Below are 20,036 nucleotides of genomic sequence, written 5' to 3'. Positions count from 1 at the left end.
AAAATATTTCAAGTTTAGCTAAGGATCTAAGTACGAGTAAGTATGTTACTAAGTATGAGTAAGTGGTAGTATACGTTACCTAAACCTACCTCACTTTCTGGACCGCAGTAAAACCTATGGATGGACGATTTCGTAATCATTGAATTCTGAAGCATTCTCGCAGCCAGAACATCCCTACTAATATTAATTCGAAAGTAACTCTGTCTGTGTCGCTTTCACGCATAAACCACTGAACCGATTTTGATGAAATTTAGGATAGAGCTAAGTAGTTTGAGTCTCGATATTTAGGATAGTTTTTATCCCAGTTTTTTAAACAGGGACGCGCGCGATAAAGTTGTCTGTCACAGACAAAATTCCACGTGGGCGGAAAGCTAGTAGCTAGGTAGATCCATAAACAGAAATGGTAAGTTCTAGAACTGCGCCGCTCGGGACTAACGATCAATGCCTCGATAAAGGTCGCGAACTCACGACCCAGTAACCGGCTGTTATGTAAGGACTGTCCGTATACTAGTACATAATATATTTGTTACAATTTCAGCAAAATTTACTTCTTTTTTTCTGAAACCTTCTGGATGCAGTCAGCGCAGGACCGACCGGGAATCCTTGGGAGAGGCGCTTAAATTGGCTGAAACGAACTTCATAATATTCTTTATTGGTTTGAGACCATGATGTCAAACTCTGAGGATGAGTGAGGTGGTGGGGGTCAGTTGGACCACAATGGACTGCTCGATGTGCGATTTTCTTCATTCTTCCTTCCCCCAAGGCTAACTATCTACCTCTCCAGAGAGGAAATTAGCTAGCTAGCATGTTCGCCTCTAGATAAATAATTTTACTTATGTTTAATTTTTATTTTTAAATGTTCATCTTTCATATCTTTCTCCCAATTACAATGTGGTCAAACAATTGGTCGCACATAGTGACACTGGCTTGAGCGCTCGCTATCCGACACCGCATGTCCTCGTACACTATCTACATACAAAACCATAATCTTACAAATCTCGTGACATTCCTTTACGCGACATGATTAAATTACTTGTTCTACACTATTTTTATTCTACTTTCTACGCGATAATGTTCCTGCTCAGTGGATTTAAATCGAAAAATAACGTTCAAAAGTTTTAAAAAATAGATTTGGCGCGCTTGCTCCGTTTCCAACTTTCAGATTGTGTAATCATCAGTTGACATACTTGCTACTCCAAATCTGTTGCTACGTTTTCAGGCTACGGAAATCGTGATTGATTTACAGTTACATAAACTCCCGAACTCTGTAGATAGGTAGTTAGGTACATAAAGGTACGACGATGTTCCCAACTTATGTTCTTGATACTTGAATGCACAGCTTGAATGGAACTGATTCTGTGTTTGGACAAGTTAGTAAGATGATAATGATTTAACTTAATAGGCACTTATTTGCTCGAGTCTTTTAATAATACTCAAGAGAAAGACAAAATGACCACATTTTAGAACCCGCTGTGTGAGCCTGTTAGTCCAGTAGAATTAGCTTTTAAATCGGAAATAATTCCTACAAAAGATTTTATTGCTCTAATGGCTTCATTGGTTGCCCATTAAGACTCTCCTAGGTTTTCGACTTCGACGGAGTTGTGCTTAAGTGGTGGGGGCCCCCGAAAGGGGCGCTTTTTCGGTTTTCCGATTATATCGCGTAAAGGACTTACCCTATTGAAAAGTGGTCTTCCTGACGGTTGAAGGGCATTTAATCCTGCATTAAATAAGACCAAATTCATATGTTTTGGACAAACCGTTCTCGTGCAAATGTTCGGCAAAGTAGAAAATATGTGTATAATTAATGACCCTCTCCACGTCCAATAGCTCGTCACCCGTATGCTCCCAAGCCTTGTAAAGGGTCGCCTTAATCAGCGTATCCCTGTCTAGGCTCACGAGTTGGATTCGCTTATCCTTGTTCGTTCCAGCCGTTCCTTAACTGCGGTTGCTTCACCTCTTCCTGGCACTCTCCTGAACGACTCTGTGTTACCTAATTTGGCTGCCCCTCTTCCTTGTACCCTCCTGTACGATTGCATTGCTTAGCCATATGCTTGGTCCAAGGTTCGACGCCACAAAATCAACTTCGTACGCGTGAAAATAGTTTAAATACTATTTTCCGTGCTTGCAACATTTTTCTTTACTGCTTCGCCTCTATTAGTCGTAGAGTAATTGTATATATCCTATAGCCTTCCTCAATTTATGAGCTATTCAACACAAAAATAATTATTTCAATCAAACTAGTAATTCTTGAGATTAGCGCGTTCAAACAAACAAACAAAAAACTCTTCAGCGTTTTAATATGAATTATGAACTTGTTGTTGTTGATTTTTGGCGTCGAACCTTAGACCAGGCATACGGCTAGGCAACGTAGTCGTGCAGGAGGATACAAGGAAGAGGAGCAGCCACAGTAGGTAACACAGAGTCGTTCAGGTGAGTGCCAGGAAGAGGTGCAGCAACCGCAGTTAAGGAACGGCTGCGACGAACAAGGATAGGCGCATCCAGCTCGTAAGCCTTGATAGGGTTACACTGGTTGAGGCGCTCCTTTTCAAGACTTGGAAGCCTGTGGGTAACGAGCCATTGGACGTGGAGAGGGTAATTAATTATACACATATTTTCTACTTTGCCGAACATTTGCACGAGAACGGTTTGTTCAAAACATATGAATTTGGTCTTATTTGATGCAGGATTAAATGCCCTTCAACCGTCAGGAAGACCACTTTTCGATAGGGTAAGTCCTTTACGCGGTATAACCGGAAAACCGAAAAAGCGCCCCTTTCGGGGGCCCCCACCACTTAAGCACAACTCCGTCGAAGTCGAAAACCTAGGAGAGTCTTTATGGGCAACTAATGAAGCCATTAAAGCACTAAAATCTTTAGTAGGAATTATTTCCGATTTAATTCATTTTTGTGTTTAATTCTACTGGCCTATGTGTGCGATCATCGCATTCAATATAAAATGCAACAAATCAATCAATTTTAGCTGAATGTGTGCATATGCCCTAAGAAGGCTCACTACACCAACTTGGAAAATAGTTTCATTCAGATGCAGCCCGTAAAGAAACTTTTAAAGTAGGCAAATTATTAGATAAGTAAATATTTTCTTGAGGAGATCCGTAAACGAACTAAAGTCCCTGACATAGTCCGACGGATTAGCAAGCTGAAGTGGCAATGGGCAGGCACATAGTACGCAGAACTGACGGCCGATGGGGCAGCAAGGTTCTGGAATGGAGGCCGCGTAGGTACCGGAAAACGGAGCGTGAGACGTCCACCCACAAGGTGGACCGACGACAACATAAAAATCGATCAACATGGAAACTTGGAAAGCATTGGAGGAGGCCTATATTCAGCAGTGGACGTCCAATGGCTGAAATGATGCTAATGATGATATATTTCATATAAGATTTTTTACAAGTGAGTAGCATCCAAAATAAATGTCTAAAAACAATGTAAACAAAAATTCGAATCGGTTATCCAACATGACTGCGATTGCCAAGATAAAAATAAGTGATCTCTTCCGGAGGCTACAAACATTCTCGTATTCTTTAAACACATAAATATAAAGTAGGCTCATACTCCAACCAAAGCATTGCTAACTTTTTCTTTCGGCTTCTAAAGCTGAAGAACACGCACTGAATGAAGGGACGTGGGATTTTGTTTTACTTACTCTAATTTGGCAAACTACCTAAGTTAAATTAGATATTTAGTTTGGAGCAAAAGTTTAGTAGCAAAGAAAACTGGGCTAGGACGACGACGTACTTAAGTAGGCCGTTAACCTTCGTATACCCGCGCCAAAAAGCATTACACATATACCCGCGCACGGTCTCTCAGACCGAAAGTTGAGCTCGTGTTTTATAGTATAATTGTGTACTGTATTGTACTATAATTTGCTTTAAATTATACGTTAAGGTATTAATTGCATGAAAAAATTAAAACAAATTTTATATTTATAGATATTTTGGTTTAATCAGCCTTTAAATCAGACTTAAAATTTGAACAAAATTTTACATCAGTCTAAATTTAATAACAAAAATAAACTTTTTTTCTTTTGAAGCCTAAAAAATTACTACGAAATATAATAAATGGAAGTATTCTTAGTAATATAAAAGAACATAACAGTATTTATCACTAGTGGTTTCAGTGGAATAATAACCGGAACATACCATAACTGCATGCTCGTATAATGACAAAAATACTTTTTGCATGTGACAAATCACCCTTCTGCTCAGAATCGGTGTTGTTCTCCTGCACTTCTAAATCATCCACCACCTCATCACTGTCACTCTGGTCATCATAGTTGGAGTCCGAATCTTCACATTCTAACAGCGCCCTTATCCTTTCTTCGTTCATTATGACGACAAAAATGGTTAAAAACAAATTAATAATAATAAAATACAGTAATACTTAATTGATATGAATCGTCACTAAAATATGACAATACATTTTATTGAGTAATATTGTAAAATAAAACAATAGTAACATACCTGAAGTAGTTACACGTATACCCGCGTCGGTCTCACAGACCGAATAACAGCAAAAAGTGACACACGTACACTTGGCAGCAGCGATCGCCCAACACTAAACAATGGCTGGCCACAAATCATGAAGCTACTAAGAACCGCAAAGTCATAGAGTTAATACTTTTTTAAAAAACTCCGAATTATTAGTTCGTCGGTCTGAGAGACCAACGCGCGGGTATAGGAAGGTTAAAAGGTCCGTTAGATCGCTAAAAGCGTTAAAAAAAGTAGGTACTTACCTACCTAAAGCATTGTTAGTACGGGGCAACGATCCCAATGCCACGTTCGACCATTTCTTTTGACAGTATGCTCACTCAGGTACCAAGAAAACCATTTTTTGTTCACATTCTATGGTTACTGCTCTATGACCATGGAAACATCTGCCATATTGGGTTGGGTGGGCACAACTTTGGCAAAGATTTTTACTTAGGCGAAAAAACTCGATTGACCATGTCATGGAACAAAGCGAAGCTTGAACAAATAAAATCTGGGATCTGAAAAAATATAATAGGTACCTACCTAACCTACCTAATGTATTAAATCTGATTTTAGATTGTAACAATAATTCATCATCATCATCATTTCAGCCACAGGACGTCTACCTACTGCTGAACACTCCTCCCCCCCAGTCTCATTTGTGGCCTACCTACTTATCGAAAAAACAATATAGTGACCTAATCTAGTTATTCTAAATAACTATTAGTTAGGTAAGTAATGGGTAATTAATTAAAAATTAACTTCATTAGTGTGACATCATTTGGAGTTCCGGAAACGTATTGAATCTTTCTCTTAGCGACTGATGATGACGCATCCATCTTAATGTCAGTAACCTGGGTGACCACTCTACGCGTGCATTTCTGGCCTCTACTGCGACGAGACAAGAATTATATCAGCGTGTAGCCACGTGTAGCAGTCGCGTTGAATTTAACATAGCGTCATTTATCTGATAAACTGTCTGCATGTTACTGGATCATTCAAGTATCAATTAACTTTGGTCAACTTCAAACTGACTGATACTAAAAAGAAATTAGAGACCTTCTTAGATATGCTGTAGGTGGTGCAGGGTGCTGCTACGTACTTAACTAAAAATTCTTGGAACTAGTTACAACAGGCCTGTTCAGCGCGCGTTTTTAGGGTTAACTCTCAGGATCTTGCATTCCATGCCTAATAGGCAGTAGGTATTAGGACCATAACCAGAGTAAATACAACCATAACTCGCTCTTCCAATACTTCTTATTAACTTTGTTTGATGACCCGTATCGATTGGTGTGTCAGCGATTGACGTTAGTTTTCGCTATGTTTGGCATCCCCTGCTATTACCGGTCTAATAACGATAAAATAAGGAAAATCATTAGCTTTTTTTCATTTAAATCCGTTACCTATGAATGAGAGGGCCAGTGTAAATCAATCATCAAAAACATAGCCTTCACCGTAAAAATCGTGATAGATAGAACTAGAGCTCACTCAGTTTCTGACGACAGCATTCAGTAAGAGTAGTAAGTAGGTAGGTAATCTAGTTAATTCGTACAAACCATCACAAGTAATACCTACCACATCGTGAGTCGTGACGTCACGCCGCTGCAGTTGTGTCACAGTCGACGTCACGGGGGGATTTTCCGAAATCTTGAATTTCCCGTAGACGTTAGATGACCAAGATCCTACATAATTAAACTGTCACAGTCAAAATTAGACTCTATTGAATATGTCTACAAGAAAATATATAGATTATGTAATTGACTGTGACAACTTGCTAAATATTTTCAGGTTTATGTAATGAGATTTGTGACGTCACTGTTAGTTATGTAACAAAAAATGAGAATAAAATCAACAATCAAATGTTTCATGTTAGTCAAACTATAGGAAAATTAATATGAAATGGATGAAAATTATTTTCACAATTTTGTTACATAACATGAATGAAGCCCTATTCATTGATATTATGAAAGAATTAGGTTTTTTTACAAGTTAGAATCAATGAATAAAGGCACAGATGATGGGGGATTGAGAACCAAGCATGTCATTTAAAAAGGAAAACAGCATGTTATTTTTAACATTTCTATATTATAATTACTCGTTACGTATGACTTTTTCATTAAGAAAAACTCACACCGAGCGAACAAAGTTCACCGAGCTTACAGCCCACCCACAATACACCCTACGGATACACTACAGAGTTATTTTCGAAAAAGGTATTTTCACTACACTGTGAACCACTGTTAATGTGAATTGAAATCAAGTTCATGTCACCACAACACACTGCATAGCACAACACTCTGTTACATAACCTTTTCACATGACTAAAGAAATTCACAGCATTAACATGAGCTTCAATACATACAGGCTGTTAGAGTACACAGTATTCATAGTACAAGGTCTCACTCCCATCAGTGTCACATAGGTTATCTATTGAATGACTAACATAGCCTGCATGTGAACAAAGAGAAAACCACAGATTTTCACCACAGCAATGAATAGAGTTCAGAAAAGACTTCATATAAATTGATCCAATCCAATTTCAACACTTAGCACAAGCTAACCTTGGCCCATACAGAATGAGGGCATTACATAACAGTCACTGGCCAGTTACATGATCACTGAAAAAAACCAATTTCTTGATTCCAAATTCGAATTTAAGCACAATTTAAATGAATTCTTAACTGCTGTCAAACTATCACTGCATTTTTCACACTCAGGCTAGGTGAGTTATGCAACTTAACAATTTTTTAATAAAACAATACATATTGGAATCAATGTACAACGCTTTATTTAACTAAAAATAAGTTACTAGTTTCGATTGTTTCGTTTCTAATAATACATGATTTCAAGGGAGTGGCTATTGAGGTGATTCGGAATCACAATTGAATTTATGGTAACGTTTCTTACATTAAATTTAGAGGACCTTCTTGATTTCGTCGTATAGGACAAGCACGAAGGCACCGCCAGTGCCTCTGAGGACGTTGGAGAAGGCTCCCTTGAAGAAGGCGGATCCACCCTCGGTCTTGGCGATGGTCGCCCAGCAGTGGATTGTGTTCTTGTACAGCATGTCGGCCTTAGCACGGCCAGACTGCATCATCATGCGCCTACGGACCGTGTCGAACGGATACGAGATGATGCCGGCGACTGTGGTGACGGTCTGTGCGATGGCCCAGCTGATGACCAGAGGAGTGTTCTTGGGGTCGGGCAACATGCCGCGCGCCGTGTCGTAGAATCCGAAGTACGCCGCACGGTAGATGATGATACCCTGCACCGACACGCCGAAGCCTCTGTAGAGACCGACGAGACCGTCGGACTTGAAGATCTTGGACAGGCAGTTTCCGAGGCCGGAGAACTCGCGCTGGCCGTCTCCTTTGCCGACGTCGGCGGCGAGACGCGTACGGGCGAAGTCGAGCGGGTACACGAAGCACAGGGATGTGGCTCCTGCGGCACCGCCGGAGGCCAGGTTACCCGCGAAGTAGCGCCAGAACTGCGTCTTCTTGTCTACGCCACCGAGGAACACCTGCTTGTACTTGTCTTTGAAGGCGAAGTTCAACGCCTGGGTGGGGAAGTACCTGATGACGTTGGCGAGGTTACCACGCCAGAACGAGAGCGGGCCCTGCTCTTTGGGAATGCGGACGAAGGCGTCGACGATACCTTTGTAGCGCTGGTCTTCGGTGATCTGCTTGCTGACGTGCTGGACCTGCAGCAGCAGCTTGACGCGCTCGATGGGCGCCACCGCGGTCTTGGACACGGCGGCGGACACACCGCCGGCGATGAAGTCCTTCGCGAACGCGACCGGATCGGCGAGGTTCGACATTTTGTTCAATTAGGTGGGCTCTTCACTGAGTAATTGCCTCGCGGGCGTAAGGTGGAATCTACCGGGTCACACACGGAATGGAAAATCACGAAACACTAACTCCTGAATTTTATAATCAGGAGATTTTAGAGTAATTTCGTGATCTCGGGAGCACAAGGGGAAGGTGTGTGCCTTTTTTGAAATTCGATCGATCACGTTCTCTCGCAGTTCTGCCCGGAGGAGCGGCGCAAAAGAAGGAAGGAAGGGGCAGATGTTGCCAACATAACGGCTAAAGTACCACGAGGCCAGTGTTCTCATAGTTGTAAAATAGAATTTCCCTAGAGATTTAAGTCAATGTTCATATTTATCGTTAAAAATTGAATGTATGAAACGTGATTTATTTTAAAGTAATTTTTTTTATTATAAAATTAAAAATGGAAGGGATTTTTTTGCCTAACCATTGTATTTCAGAATGCATTCGGCTTAATTAATCTTACGTACCGCGATAAAGTCAAACAACTTAATATTCTTAAAACTCGCTAAAATGTTGTAGACATTAGCTCGATGAATAAACATTATCACTTTTTACTAAAATTTAAATTTCCCATAAATAGTGTACATGCAAATTACTAGTAACATTGCAATGACGTGGGCAATTTGCGTGTTGTTTATGCTTTCAAAAATCGATATGGACAGCCATAAACAATTTTCCTTTTTTATCTCCGATGTGAAATAGTATATTTTTTTAGTTTAAATCTTTACTTTTATATTTTTCGGAGAGTTATAAAGTAAACTAACTTTAGATACTAATGATTAGGTGAAATAAAATTAATGTTTGACATTTTTCATACAATTTTGGTGATACAAAACGCTTTCAGTTCTGCCAACTGCAAAATTTGTTGTCAAACTGCAAATGACGTCAAGCAAGTCAAAGCGGTCAACAAAAAAAGTGCAGTGATTTCTACATTTTTATTTACCTGTGCGTGAGAGTGACTTTTCTTGTATGATTTGCTGTACGAATATTGTTTGAATTGTGATTTATTTACAGCGGTATGCAGATGAGCCGCCTGGCTTCGACATCTGTCGCAATGGAGGATGATATTGGTGTTGGTCACGTACTGAGCGATTTTCTTCTTCAGCTTGAGAATTACAACTATAACCCGTCCATACCAGACTCCGTGGTTGCACACTACCTTAATATGTCGGGCTTCGAGTCACAGGACCCCAGGTAACGTGGTATTTTTAATTTATATGCTTAGATTATTAATCTAAGTTTATATGTAGATGCCATTAATATCCTTTGTTAGCATAACTCCACAATTTAGAGCTAGGTATATGTTGGTAAGCTTTCTTCTATTAATGATTTTATGGCCCAAGTGTGCTGTAGGGCTTGAATATACCTAATATTCAAGAGGAAGTTATCTGTGTTGAAGTTAAAATTAGCGTAACAGATACCTATTGGGTATGTTCATAAGTAGTTATCAAGTACTTTTCCAATGCTGAGATTATAATTTTAGTTTTAATAAAATGCAATTGTTTTCCAGATTGATCCGGTTAATAGCTCTTGCATCTCAGAAATTCTTGTCGGACGTTGCAAATGATGCTCTACAGCACTGCAAAATGAGGACGTCCAGTCAGATAACACAGAGCTCCAAGAACCAGAAAGGCCCCAAAGAAAAGAAGTACGTTATGACTATGGAAGATCTGGCACCGGCACTGCAAGAATACGGAATCACGGCCAGAAAGCCGCATTATTTTGTCTGAATCTAAACGGATTAATGTTTAAGTAATAATTATTTCTATCAAAATATTTTTACAAACAAATTAGTTGTTTATGTGATAATTTTTTTTTGTTTTTGCAATAATTGTGACAGTGTTCCATTTTTGTGTCACATTAAGATGATTACGATTAACGATTATGTATTATGCAACAAAAATAATTTACCACATTTTGTGAATATCATTATTGTGGCCTTTTCATTCTTGTATGAGCTTGTTTGAAATGCATTAAATGACACCAATTTTAAATCCCAACTAATATTATAAATGCGAAAGTAACTCTGTCTGTCTGTCTGTCTGTCTGTCTGTCTGTCTGTCTGTCTGTCTGTTACGCTTTCCCGCTTAAACCTCGCAACCGATTTTGATGAAATTTGGCATAGAGATAGTTTGAGTCCCGGGAAAGAACATAGGATAGTTTTTATCCCGGTTTTTGAAACAGGGACGCGCGCGATAAAGTTTTTCTGTGACAGACAAAATTCCACGCGGGCGAAGCCGCGGGCGAAAATTATGTATAACTAGCTTTCCGCCCGCGACAGACAGAGTTACTTTCGCATTTATAATATTAGTTGGGATTAGTTGGGATGGTAAGGGTCAATGATCTAGGTTATTTTAGTTCTTCTGATCTTCAGAATGGTATCCACATTGTCTATGTATAATATTTAAATTAACTTACCACAGATATTCTGTGTAACGTACATTATCAAGGAAGTAGTCAACCTTTTCAATATCATCATTTAAATAATAATGACAATGAATAAATATTTTATTCAGTTTGGACTTTTCGATAAACAGTTTCAGTCAGGGTCAAATAGTGAGACCTAGTGGCCAAAAAGTTGAAAACGCAACCTTTTGCCAACAGACACATTCTGAACTTTTTGGCTACCTTGGGTATCTCTAACTATTTGACGCTCACTGGACATTATGTTGTTGATGTACAGGGCTTGATAGCCTCATTTGTGTGGTGGGTTTAAAAAGGTATAAAATATTAATTATCTCACTGACTATGACTATTTACTTAGGTACATACTTTTTACACGTTCAATCAGATAACGTAGCGTCTAGTGTGTAGGGCTTGAATTGCCTATTTCAACTTTTGTACCAAATTACGCATAAATATTCAATAACGTAGTTCATGTACTAATTGTCACGTTTGGATTCTATTCATGTTTATAAATTAATGTAATTTTACATTTTGTTCTTATTTTCACTACTGTTCAACCATGTTCTATTTCTAAGTTTTTTAGGGGTTGGCCTGGGCATGGATAAACGCGCATAGCATCGAATCTTATAAATAATATACAAAAGATAATAGATAGGTACTTGTGGCTTACATACCTACATAGATGAGGTAGTGGGTTGACCATAGTATAAAATAATACAATACATAATTTAGAATAAAAATATTCTATTTTTAAATTCTTCTTAAACAACATAATAATACATACTTTGTGCTATTTGTGCACAACAAAACAGTAATAAATTAGACAACAGAGTTTAACAGGAGATCACTATACAAGAGAACCTAGTTTCTTCCTAGAAAATTTCATCATTATTGAAGATAGGCATAAAACAGATTCAATTTCGAGATCAATGCTCTCACTTACTACAGCCAAAACCGTAACAGCCTTCTTAGGAATCTCAAGTCTGAGATTCCAAAATGTTTATTTGAAAACCTAGAATACAAGCTTAAAATAATAACAACTACTGAATAAATAAAGTTCAATACACCACAGAGGCATAAATACACTTATATAATACGATCATACAAACTGTCTATCCTGGCAAAAAAATGTTTTCGCAAACAAGTCACAAGACAGACAACAGGTATGATCTCATAAGATGATTAATAGTTAATTACACATCCATCTTTTTGTAAACAGCTTTCAAATGCTCAGTCAGAGGCGTCGTATCGGTTTCCATGTACAGCGTTATCTCCAACGTATCTTCGCTGACCAACTTGATGATTCGCTTGAACTTCTTCACATGTGGTGGCTTGGCGAACGACATCCTAGTAACGTTGACAGTTTCTAGTACAATCTCCATCTTCTCAGGATCACATTGGCCTTCTTCAAGTGATGTGAGACCAAAGTTGTGGCTTACCATAAACGCAAGCTCGTTGGTGCCGGGCTTGATTCGTAGGAATCCACGCTCCTGGTGCATCGGGGCTTGGGTCTCCGGATTGGTTGACTTTGACATAAAGTTGAACATTGGTTGACCTGAAATAAGAAGAATTTATTTTTATAATTTTTATGTTTAATCGATTCTTTAAAAACATCCTAGAAATAAAAATTAAGAGATTGGTTAAAACATATAATTTACTTAATTTACTAAAAATCTTCGCTGAAGTTTTTAGTATATCTGAGGCATAGGCATTAACAATTTAAAAGTCTACGCATTAATTTTTTTCTAAGTAGACAAAAGTAAGTTTCATTTAATGGGTTAGTCCCAACGGCCCCGGTGGATCTGCCCCGTCAACGGGGTGGATAGGAAAAAGTGTTTCAACGACCCCGGTAGTCATAGTCTTAGCGCTCAACGGGGTGGATGGAACACATCAAGTGTCAACCACCCCGGTATATCGTTTAACGGGGCGGATGGATCAAATCAAGTTTCAACCACCCCGGTATTTCACTAAACGTGACGGATGACACAGATCTAAAAGGTTCCACCTCGGTATTGCATACCGAAAATAAAACCTGTTAATAAAATCTATACTTATAATAAATCTGTAGAGAGGTCAATTCTGTACATGAAATATATTTTCAAAATAACTATCATGGGGTGATTAGTGATCGATACTGATGCCAAAAATGTAATCAGTAAAATTTTTGTCTGTCTGTCTGTCTGTCTGTCTGTCTGTCTGTATGTTCCTTATAGAAACAAAAACTACTAGACGGATTTTAACGAAACTTGGTACAATCATTCTTCATACTCATGGGCAGGTTATAGTATACTTAGGAATTCCCTCGGGAACAGGAATTAGCTGGAAAATTCTTTTGTATGAAAAATCTAAACCGCTTAAGTTAGACGCTTGAAATTTGGCATGTAGGTACCTTAGTAAACTTAAAGCTTAGTTACAACAGAATATTGCAAAATTCTCACGGGAACGGGAGTTAGCGGGAAATAACATTTGTATGAAAAAATCTAAACCGCGTAAGTTAGACGCTTGAAATTTGGCATGCAGGTACCTTAGTAAACTTAAAGCTTAGTTAGTTACAACAGGATATTGCAAAATTCCCACGAGAACAGGAATTGGCGGGAAAATCCTTTTGTATGACTGACTCACTGACATATCAACGCACAGCCTAAACGGCTAAACGTAGGCACTTGAAATTTGGAAGGGACGTAGCTTAGGTACCGTAGAGGTGCACTAAGAAAGGAATTCCTGAAATTTCCACGGAAACGGGAATTACCGGGAAAATCCTTTTGTATGAAAAATCTAAACCGCTAAAGTTAGACGCTTGAAATTTGGCATGCAGGTCCCTTAGTAAACTTAAAGCTTAGTTACAACAGGATATTGCAAAATTCCCACGGGAACCGGAGTTAGCGGGAAAAAACATTTGTATGAAAAAATCTAAACCGCGTAAGATAGTTGAAGGGGGCAAAACGGGATCCACACGTACGAAGTCGCGGGCGGCCGCTAGTTAATAATAATCATATTTTTTTACAATTATATTTTGTGTCAATTTTACAAATTATTCTTTTGTTGTTAATGATTTATTTAATTAGATAATAGTTTAAGCGCTGATGTTAATCAACAACTGATTAATGTAGGTAACTACGTCTCTATGAATCTAAAGTAATAATTATTATATTCTGTAATAATTTTATATTTTTTTTGTTATTATTTGATAGTAGTAGTTTAAGAGTTACTTTTAATAACATTAAAGTGTTTATTGACTGATTAATGTATTTGCGCATGTGTGATTCTAAAACTAATAATCATAATTTGTTACCGTGATATTTTTATGTCAATTTTAGAATACTTTTTTTCGTTATTAATGATTTATTTAATTAGTAGTTTAAGTACTATTGTTAATCAACACCTGATTAATGTAACTACGTAGATATCTGTGATTCTTAAATAATAATTATGTTTTGTAACAATTTTAGATTTCCTTGTTATTATTTGTTAGTTGGAGGTTTAGAGTTACTTTTTATCACATAAGACTATTAGATTGTTATTAATATTGACTGATTAATGCAATTGCGCATCTGTGATTCTAAAAGTAATCTATAGGTTTATGACCATAATACTTTTATGCTGAAGTTTTTTTTAAACAGTGACTGTTAAATGAAATTATTATTTGCATATTATTATTTTTTACTAGCGGCCGCCCGCGACTTCGTACGCGTGGATCCCGTTTTGCCCCCTTCAACTATCTTACGCGGTTTAGATTTTTTCATACAAATGTTTTTTCCCGCTAACTCCGGTTCCCGTGGGAATTTTGCAATATCCTGTTGTAACTAAGCTTTAAGTTTACTAAGGGACCTGCATGTCAAATTTCAAGCGTCTAACTTTAGCGGTTTAGATTTTTCATACAAAAGGATTTTCCCGGTAATTCCCGTTTCCGTGGTAATTTCGGGAATTCCTTTCTTAGTGCAACTCTACGGTACCTAAGCTACGTCCCTTCCAAATTTCAAGTGCCTACGTTTAGCCGTTTAGGCTGTGCGTTGATATGTCAGTGAGTCAGTCATACAAAAGGATTTTCCCGCCAATTCCTGTTCCCGTGGGAATTTTGCAATATCCTGTTGTAACTAACTAAGCTTTAAGTTTACTAAGGTACCTGCATGCCAAATTTCAAGCGTCTATCTTATGCGGTTTAGATTTTTTCATACAAATGTTATTTCCCGCTAACTCCCGTTCCCGTGAGAATTTTGCAATATTCTGTTGTAACTAAGCTTTAAGTTTACTAAGGTACCTACAAGCCAAATTTCAAGCGTCTAACTTAAGCGGTTTAAATTTTTCATACAAAAGGATTTTCCCGATAATTTCTGTTCCCGTGGGAATTTCAGAAATTCCTTGTTGTAACTAAGCTTTAAGTTTACTAAGGTACCTACATGCCAAATTTCAAGCGTCTAACTTAAGCGGTTTAGATTTTTCATACAAAAGGATTTTCCCGCTAATTCCTGTTCCCGTGGGAATTCCTAAGTATACTATAACCTGCCCATGAGTATGAAGAATGATTGTACCAAGTTTCGTTAAAATCCGTCTAGTAGTTTTTGTTTCTATAAGGAACATACAGACAGACAAAAATTTTACTGATTACATTTTTGGCATCAGTATCGATCACTAATCACCCCATGATAGTTATTTTGAAAATATATTTCATGTACAGAATTGACCTCTCTACAGATTTATTATAAGTATAGATTTTATTAACAGGTTTTATTTTCGGTATGCAATACCGAGGTGGAACCTTTTAGATCTGTGTCATCCGTCACGTTTAGTGAAATACCGGGGTGGTTGAAACTTGATTTGATCCATCCGCCCCGTTAAACGATATACCGGGGTGGTTGACACTTGATGTGTTCCATCCACCCCGTTGAACGCTAAGACTATGACTACCGGGGTCGTTGAAACACTTTTTCCCATCCACCCCGTTGACGGGGCAGATCCACCGGGGCCGTTGGGACTAACCCCATTTAATTACCCTCAATAAAAAAAAACTATCTTTTTCCAAATTGATAATACAGGCAATAATAGTACTGTTTTCTATCCAAGAATGCGCCGGCAAATAATTACAAAGAAGATTTCAGACATTATGATGCTTACCAATGCATGAAAATTCCAGCTCTTCATGATATTGAAAATCTTTAATATTTGGGAAGACTCCTCTTCCTTCTTTCGTGGTCCATCGGCCGGCAAGCCAGCACACTGGCTTCAAAGCTTCGTGGTTATCGCCTTGCATGATAATAAATTACGTATATTGGTATTTAAATATTTTGAAATTAGCTGCCGGGCGGGCAAAAGAAAGAAGAAGAAAGTCAGCAAAAATGCGAACGACGAACCGGCAAAAAGTGACAGCTGACAGACAGCGAGGAGGATTATATAAAAAAAAGTAAAATTAATTAAAGAAGCGCCATCTGTTATTACTTTTCTGCATTAAATATCAATTTTTTTAATTCCTATTTGCGTAATTTTAGTCAAGTTTTCAGTATTAAAGTCCCTTGTAAGCTACAATCAATGTCTTTTTATTCTCTATCCTTGTCGTTCCGCGTTATACAATTAAAAAAAATCTTTATGATAATATTTCTGATAATTTCCGTTTCTATTTATTAAATAATAATATAGATGTCGCTTTACTTGTGTTTTTGGTGATACACTTTTTACATGTCACATTTTTCTTTTTAATTTTCATTGACAGCTTTGGATCTTGTGATTCAGCCATATGTCAAATAGGAATCCCTAGTGATGTGCTTTCCAACCTCAAGACTCTTAAAAATAATTGAGCTCACCAGAGCTCAATTATTTTTAAGAGTCTTCAGTCTTATAAACATAAATAGGTAAATTAATTTTATGGCTCCTAATAATCACGACGGCCAAATCATACATTGCTTGATTTTGTCTGGAGCGCGTGTTTTGTCCTACACGATCAACAAAAACATGTCAACATTCAATATTATTTTTACGCAATTATGACCTGCAGACACGGCTTATTGCGTTCTTTGTAGCTTTAAGAAGCTATAAGTTTATAAGTTTTGAACTTGACCATAACTATTAAAAACATTAAAGTCGTTGGTCAACAAGACAAAATCAAAAATGTCAAAACGTATCACAAAGGAAGTTTCTAATTGAATTTTTAATTACAAAATAGACACGCACGAGTGATCTTTTAAAATTGATCAATTTAAGCGTTCCGGTAATCCATTAACTTAATTCACCTGCAATCAAATATGCTTCAGGACTAGAGAAATGTAAAATACGATGAATATATTGAAACGGAAGGAGGCTTTAGCAAAAATAGAATCAAGATGTGGTTCCATGTCTTCCGAGACGAAGAATTTTATCCAAAAGATTTGTTACAAAAAGTCTGCGTCCATAGATATGACTCGTTATGGATTTATTAGAGATAGTAAAGTAAGACCAATTAATTTGATGATGAGACCGCTAAAGGAACAACTGGAAAGGATATGGGGTTAGTTTGTCAATTATACAGGTAACTATTTAGGTAGGTACTATCGGCCACTCGGCCACAGTTTATGCTACCCATTTCCATCATGCAATCTCGTTCTATCGCAAAGAATCACGTGATGAGAGCGGGAGAAAAAACGGAAATGGGTAGTTGGAACTGTGGTCTACTGTACCATAAGTTAAGGTCCTTAACTTTAAAATTACCATTTCAACCCATAAAACCTGTTTTGTGTTGTTCTAATAAAATTAACAATTATTCTAGGAAAATCTACCCGAATTCCCAACATCCGGAAACAATCTCCTTCCAGACGCAACGAACGAGGTATGTTAAATTACCTTGTTGTTTCAGCCAAATGACGTCCACTGCTGGACAAAGGCCTCCCCCAAGGTTTTCCACAATGAACGGTCCTGCACTGCCCGCATCCAGGCTCCTTATATTATATTATAAATTACCTTAACAGAATATAATAATTATGAAATAATTAAAATGATTTAAGATTATTTATTGTAAGTTCATGTTTCATGTATCATGTTTGTTTTCAGCTGTTTCCACAACAAAGACTGGAAAAACAGCAACAAATCAGACTAAAGCTATAAAAAAAAGCAACGAACATACTAGTAATTATTCACGAATTCACGACTTAATTAACTGTAAAGATAAAAGAAGGCTGTAATAATCCATGGTGTGTGGCTATTTTGTAACTAACGATAAAACTTTTAAAAATAAAGTAATAACGATTAGTTCATTTGAGGTATTCCTTTCTCAGACCTTGAATTTCTGTCTAAAAAACTCACTAATTGCATTTAAAACAAACTGTTACTATTGTTATTGATCTGTTTATTCATCATTACAATTACAGTTGCCGCTGATATTTCCAGTGCATCCGAATTGATTAAAAGCTGGCGGGAAGTGGCACGAACACTTCGTTTGACCTTTATCTTCTGGACATGCACATGAGGCAATGTCCTGATTTTTAACTTTAGCACGGTCGGCAGGCATTGGGTGTCCTTTAACAGGGGTTTCAATTTCAGGTGCAGGCACTTCAGGCAGTTTGAAACTTGTGCGTCTACGAACATCTATTACACTAGTGTTCTTTCCTGGGGGTGTACAGCATTTTGAAGCACTGTCTGGAGAACAGATGGGCGTTGGTGCACCAGCTTTGTCGCCAGGCATTCCAGTTCCAGCTGCAGTGGTGTTAGGTATTGGATGTGTTCCAGCGTCGATCACAGCAGCCATACTTCTAGTTTGCATCATCGCATCAGCATCTTCGCAGCATGATATAATTTTGTCGGGTGGAGTTCTACTGGGACTAGTTTTCGAAGTCTTTTCTTTAGTTCTCGTTGGGGAGCTTGGTGGAGATTTTGAAGGTGATTTCACTGGAGATCCAACTGACTGGTTAGGGGATATCGCTTTAACCGCGCAACAAGAGGACACGTCCATTAAGCTGTTGGATTGTTTGACTGTACTCAGGGGGATCCCACCAGGACAATGACCGCTAGAAGGTGTGGACTCATTCTGCTTTTCCTTGGCCAACGTTGTTCTGCTGATTGAAACCACCTTCGGCTGAGTTTTGGCAATACCACTGTGGCAACTTCCTGTGCATTGATTTCCTGCATCCTTATTTTCCTTAAGTCCAAAGGGGCAAAATTCTGGTAAGGTTTTCAAACAGTTTTCAGAGTTACTGCAGGTTTGTGAAGTACAGTAAATTTCTCTGTATGAAGCTACCTCAGAGAGGTTTTCAGAGTTTGGAGTCGGCGTCCGTGAGCATGGCTGTGATGAGCATACTGTGCTACGTGATGGCTGCTTGGAAGCAGGAATATCCATGCTTTGAATACATGGTCGGTGGGATGGCTTTTCTGCTCCACATTTCTTGTCTTGACCTCGTGGCATGAGATAAAATGTGTGGTATAGATTTTTGTCTTGGTTCTATTATTTCATAATTTATTTATATTTGCCAACTTTTATGCATTTCATTTTATTTTATTAACCATTTCAAAGGTTTTTCAGATTCATTACAATTGTCAGCAAGTTCGCACGACATTTTTGTCATTTTGACTTCTGAACATGTCATATAAGTTTTCAATCAGAATAAAAAAAAAATAAAAAAACGCAGAGATGAAAGTAAGGTTTTATAAAAAATGCGACTTACAATCTCAGCTGCTAATAGGTACTCGTAGTAGGTACTTATTGATAATGCCGACCTCCAGATTAGTAAACTGTCTGAGCCCCGATTACGGTAATTTTTAACGTCTCCAATCCAGACGCGCTTCATCGATTCTGCGATACGATTGGTCGAAACAGCTGACGTTGACTGACAGCTGACTGTTTTGACCAATCGTATCGCAGAATCGAAGAAGCGCGTCTGGATTGTAGACGTTAAAAATTACCGTAATCGGGGCTCTGGTTAGTGTGCTTTCGAATATTATGTATTGGCTCCGTGCACGATTACAGCGCCAACTAGCGTCCACAACTTTGTGGGTTCTGTCACATTGACATTTAGGTCGTATATTTGTGAAAAAATATCGAAATGAAAAAATAACAAATATTTTCAACTAATAAATTGTTGTGATACCACGATTTGGGTGGAAAAAAGGTTTTGAAATCATTTTGGTCATTCAAATCAAATGAGGTAAGTCCAAAAAGTGTGTTTAATTTTGATTGTGTCAGGGTTTGTTTACTTCATTTATAGTTGTAGTTTTACAGTAAAACAAAAAGAAAAAGCTACTTTAACGGTTTCATTATATAACAGTAAATATATTTAAATGTTTCTGTATCGCTAGTAATAAATTAAATATCGTTTTCAGATCGAAATGAGTATCGTTTTGAAGACCGGGTTTGT

The 20,036-nt window shown here is 37.9% G+C and overlaps 3 protein-coding genes and 1 long non-coding RNA gene across 4 annotated transcripts; 2 read left to right on the top strand and 2 right to left on the bottom strand.

Annotated features, from left to right (window-relative positions):
• Nucleotides 1-6,554: 6,554 nt before the first annotated feature.
• On the bottom strand, nt 6,555-8,560 carry LOC135086040 (ADP,ATP carrier protein). Its single transcript, XM_063980809.1, has one exon. The coding sequence runs from the start codon at nt 8,304-8,306 to the stop codon at nt 7,404-7,406; it is 903 nt and encodes a 300-aa protein (XP_063836879.1). The 5' UTR covers nt 8,307-8,560; the 3' UTR covers nt 6,555-7,403.
• Nucleotides 8,561-9,158: 598 nt separating this feature from the next.
• On the top strand, nt 9,159-10,251 carry LOC135086162 (transcription initiation factor TFIID subunit 10-like). The gene is made up of 3 exons (XM_063980966.1): nt 9,159-9,264; nt 9,334-9,513; nt 9,830-10,251. Exons 2-3 carry the CDS (start codon nt 9,338-9,340, stop codon nt 10,047-10,049), a joined length of 396 nt encoding a protein of 131 aa, XP_063837036.1. The 5' UTR covers nt 9,159-9,264; nt 9,334-9,337; the 3' UTR covers nt 10,050-10,251.
• Nucleotides 10,252-11,452: 1,201 nt separating this feature from the next.
• Nucleotides 11,453-16,072, bottom strand: LOC135086076 (peroxynitrite isomerase THAP4-like). The gene is made up of 2 exons (XM_063980837.1): nt 15,838-16,072; nt 11,453-12,280 (listed from the first exon to the last, which is right to left on the bottom strand). The coding sequence occupies exons 1-2, from the start codon at nt 15,971-15,973 to the stop codon at nt 11,919-11,921; spliced, it is 498 nt and encodes a 165-aa protein (XP_063836907.1). The 5' UTR covers nt 15,974-16,072; the 3' UTR covers nt 11,453-11,918.
• A 740-nt stretch (nt 16,073-16,812) lies between these two features.
• Nucleotides 16,813-19,261, top strand: LOC135086173 (uncharacterized). Its single transcript, XR_010260313.1, has 3 exons — nt 16,813-17,200; nt 17,459-17,518; nt 17,740-19,261. It is a non-coding gene; the product is annotated as an uncharacterized LOC135086173 (long non-coding RNA).
• The last annotated feature ends 775 nt before the right edge of the window (nt 19,262-20,036 follow it).

The sequence above is a fragment of the Ostrinia nubilalis genome, chromosome 30 (assembly GCF_963855985.1).
Source record: "Ostrinia nubilalis chromosome 30, ilOstNubi1.1, whole genome shotgun sequence".
Taxonomy (NCBI): domain Eukaryota; kingdom Metazoa; phylum Arthropoda; class Insecta; order Lepidoptera; family Crambidae; genus Ostrinia; species Ostrinia nubilalis.
This window is presented reverse-complemented; position numbering and strand designations above follow the sequence as displayed.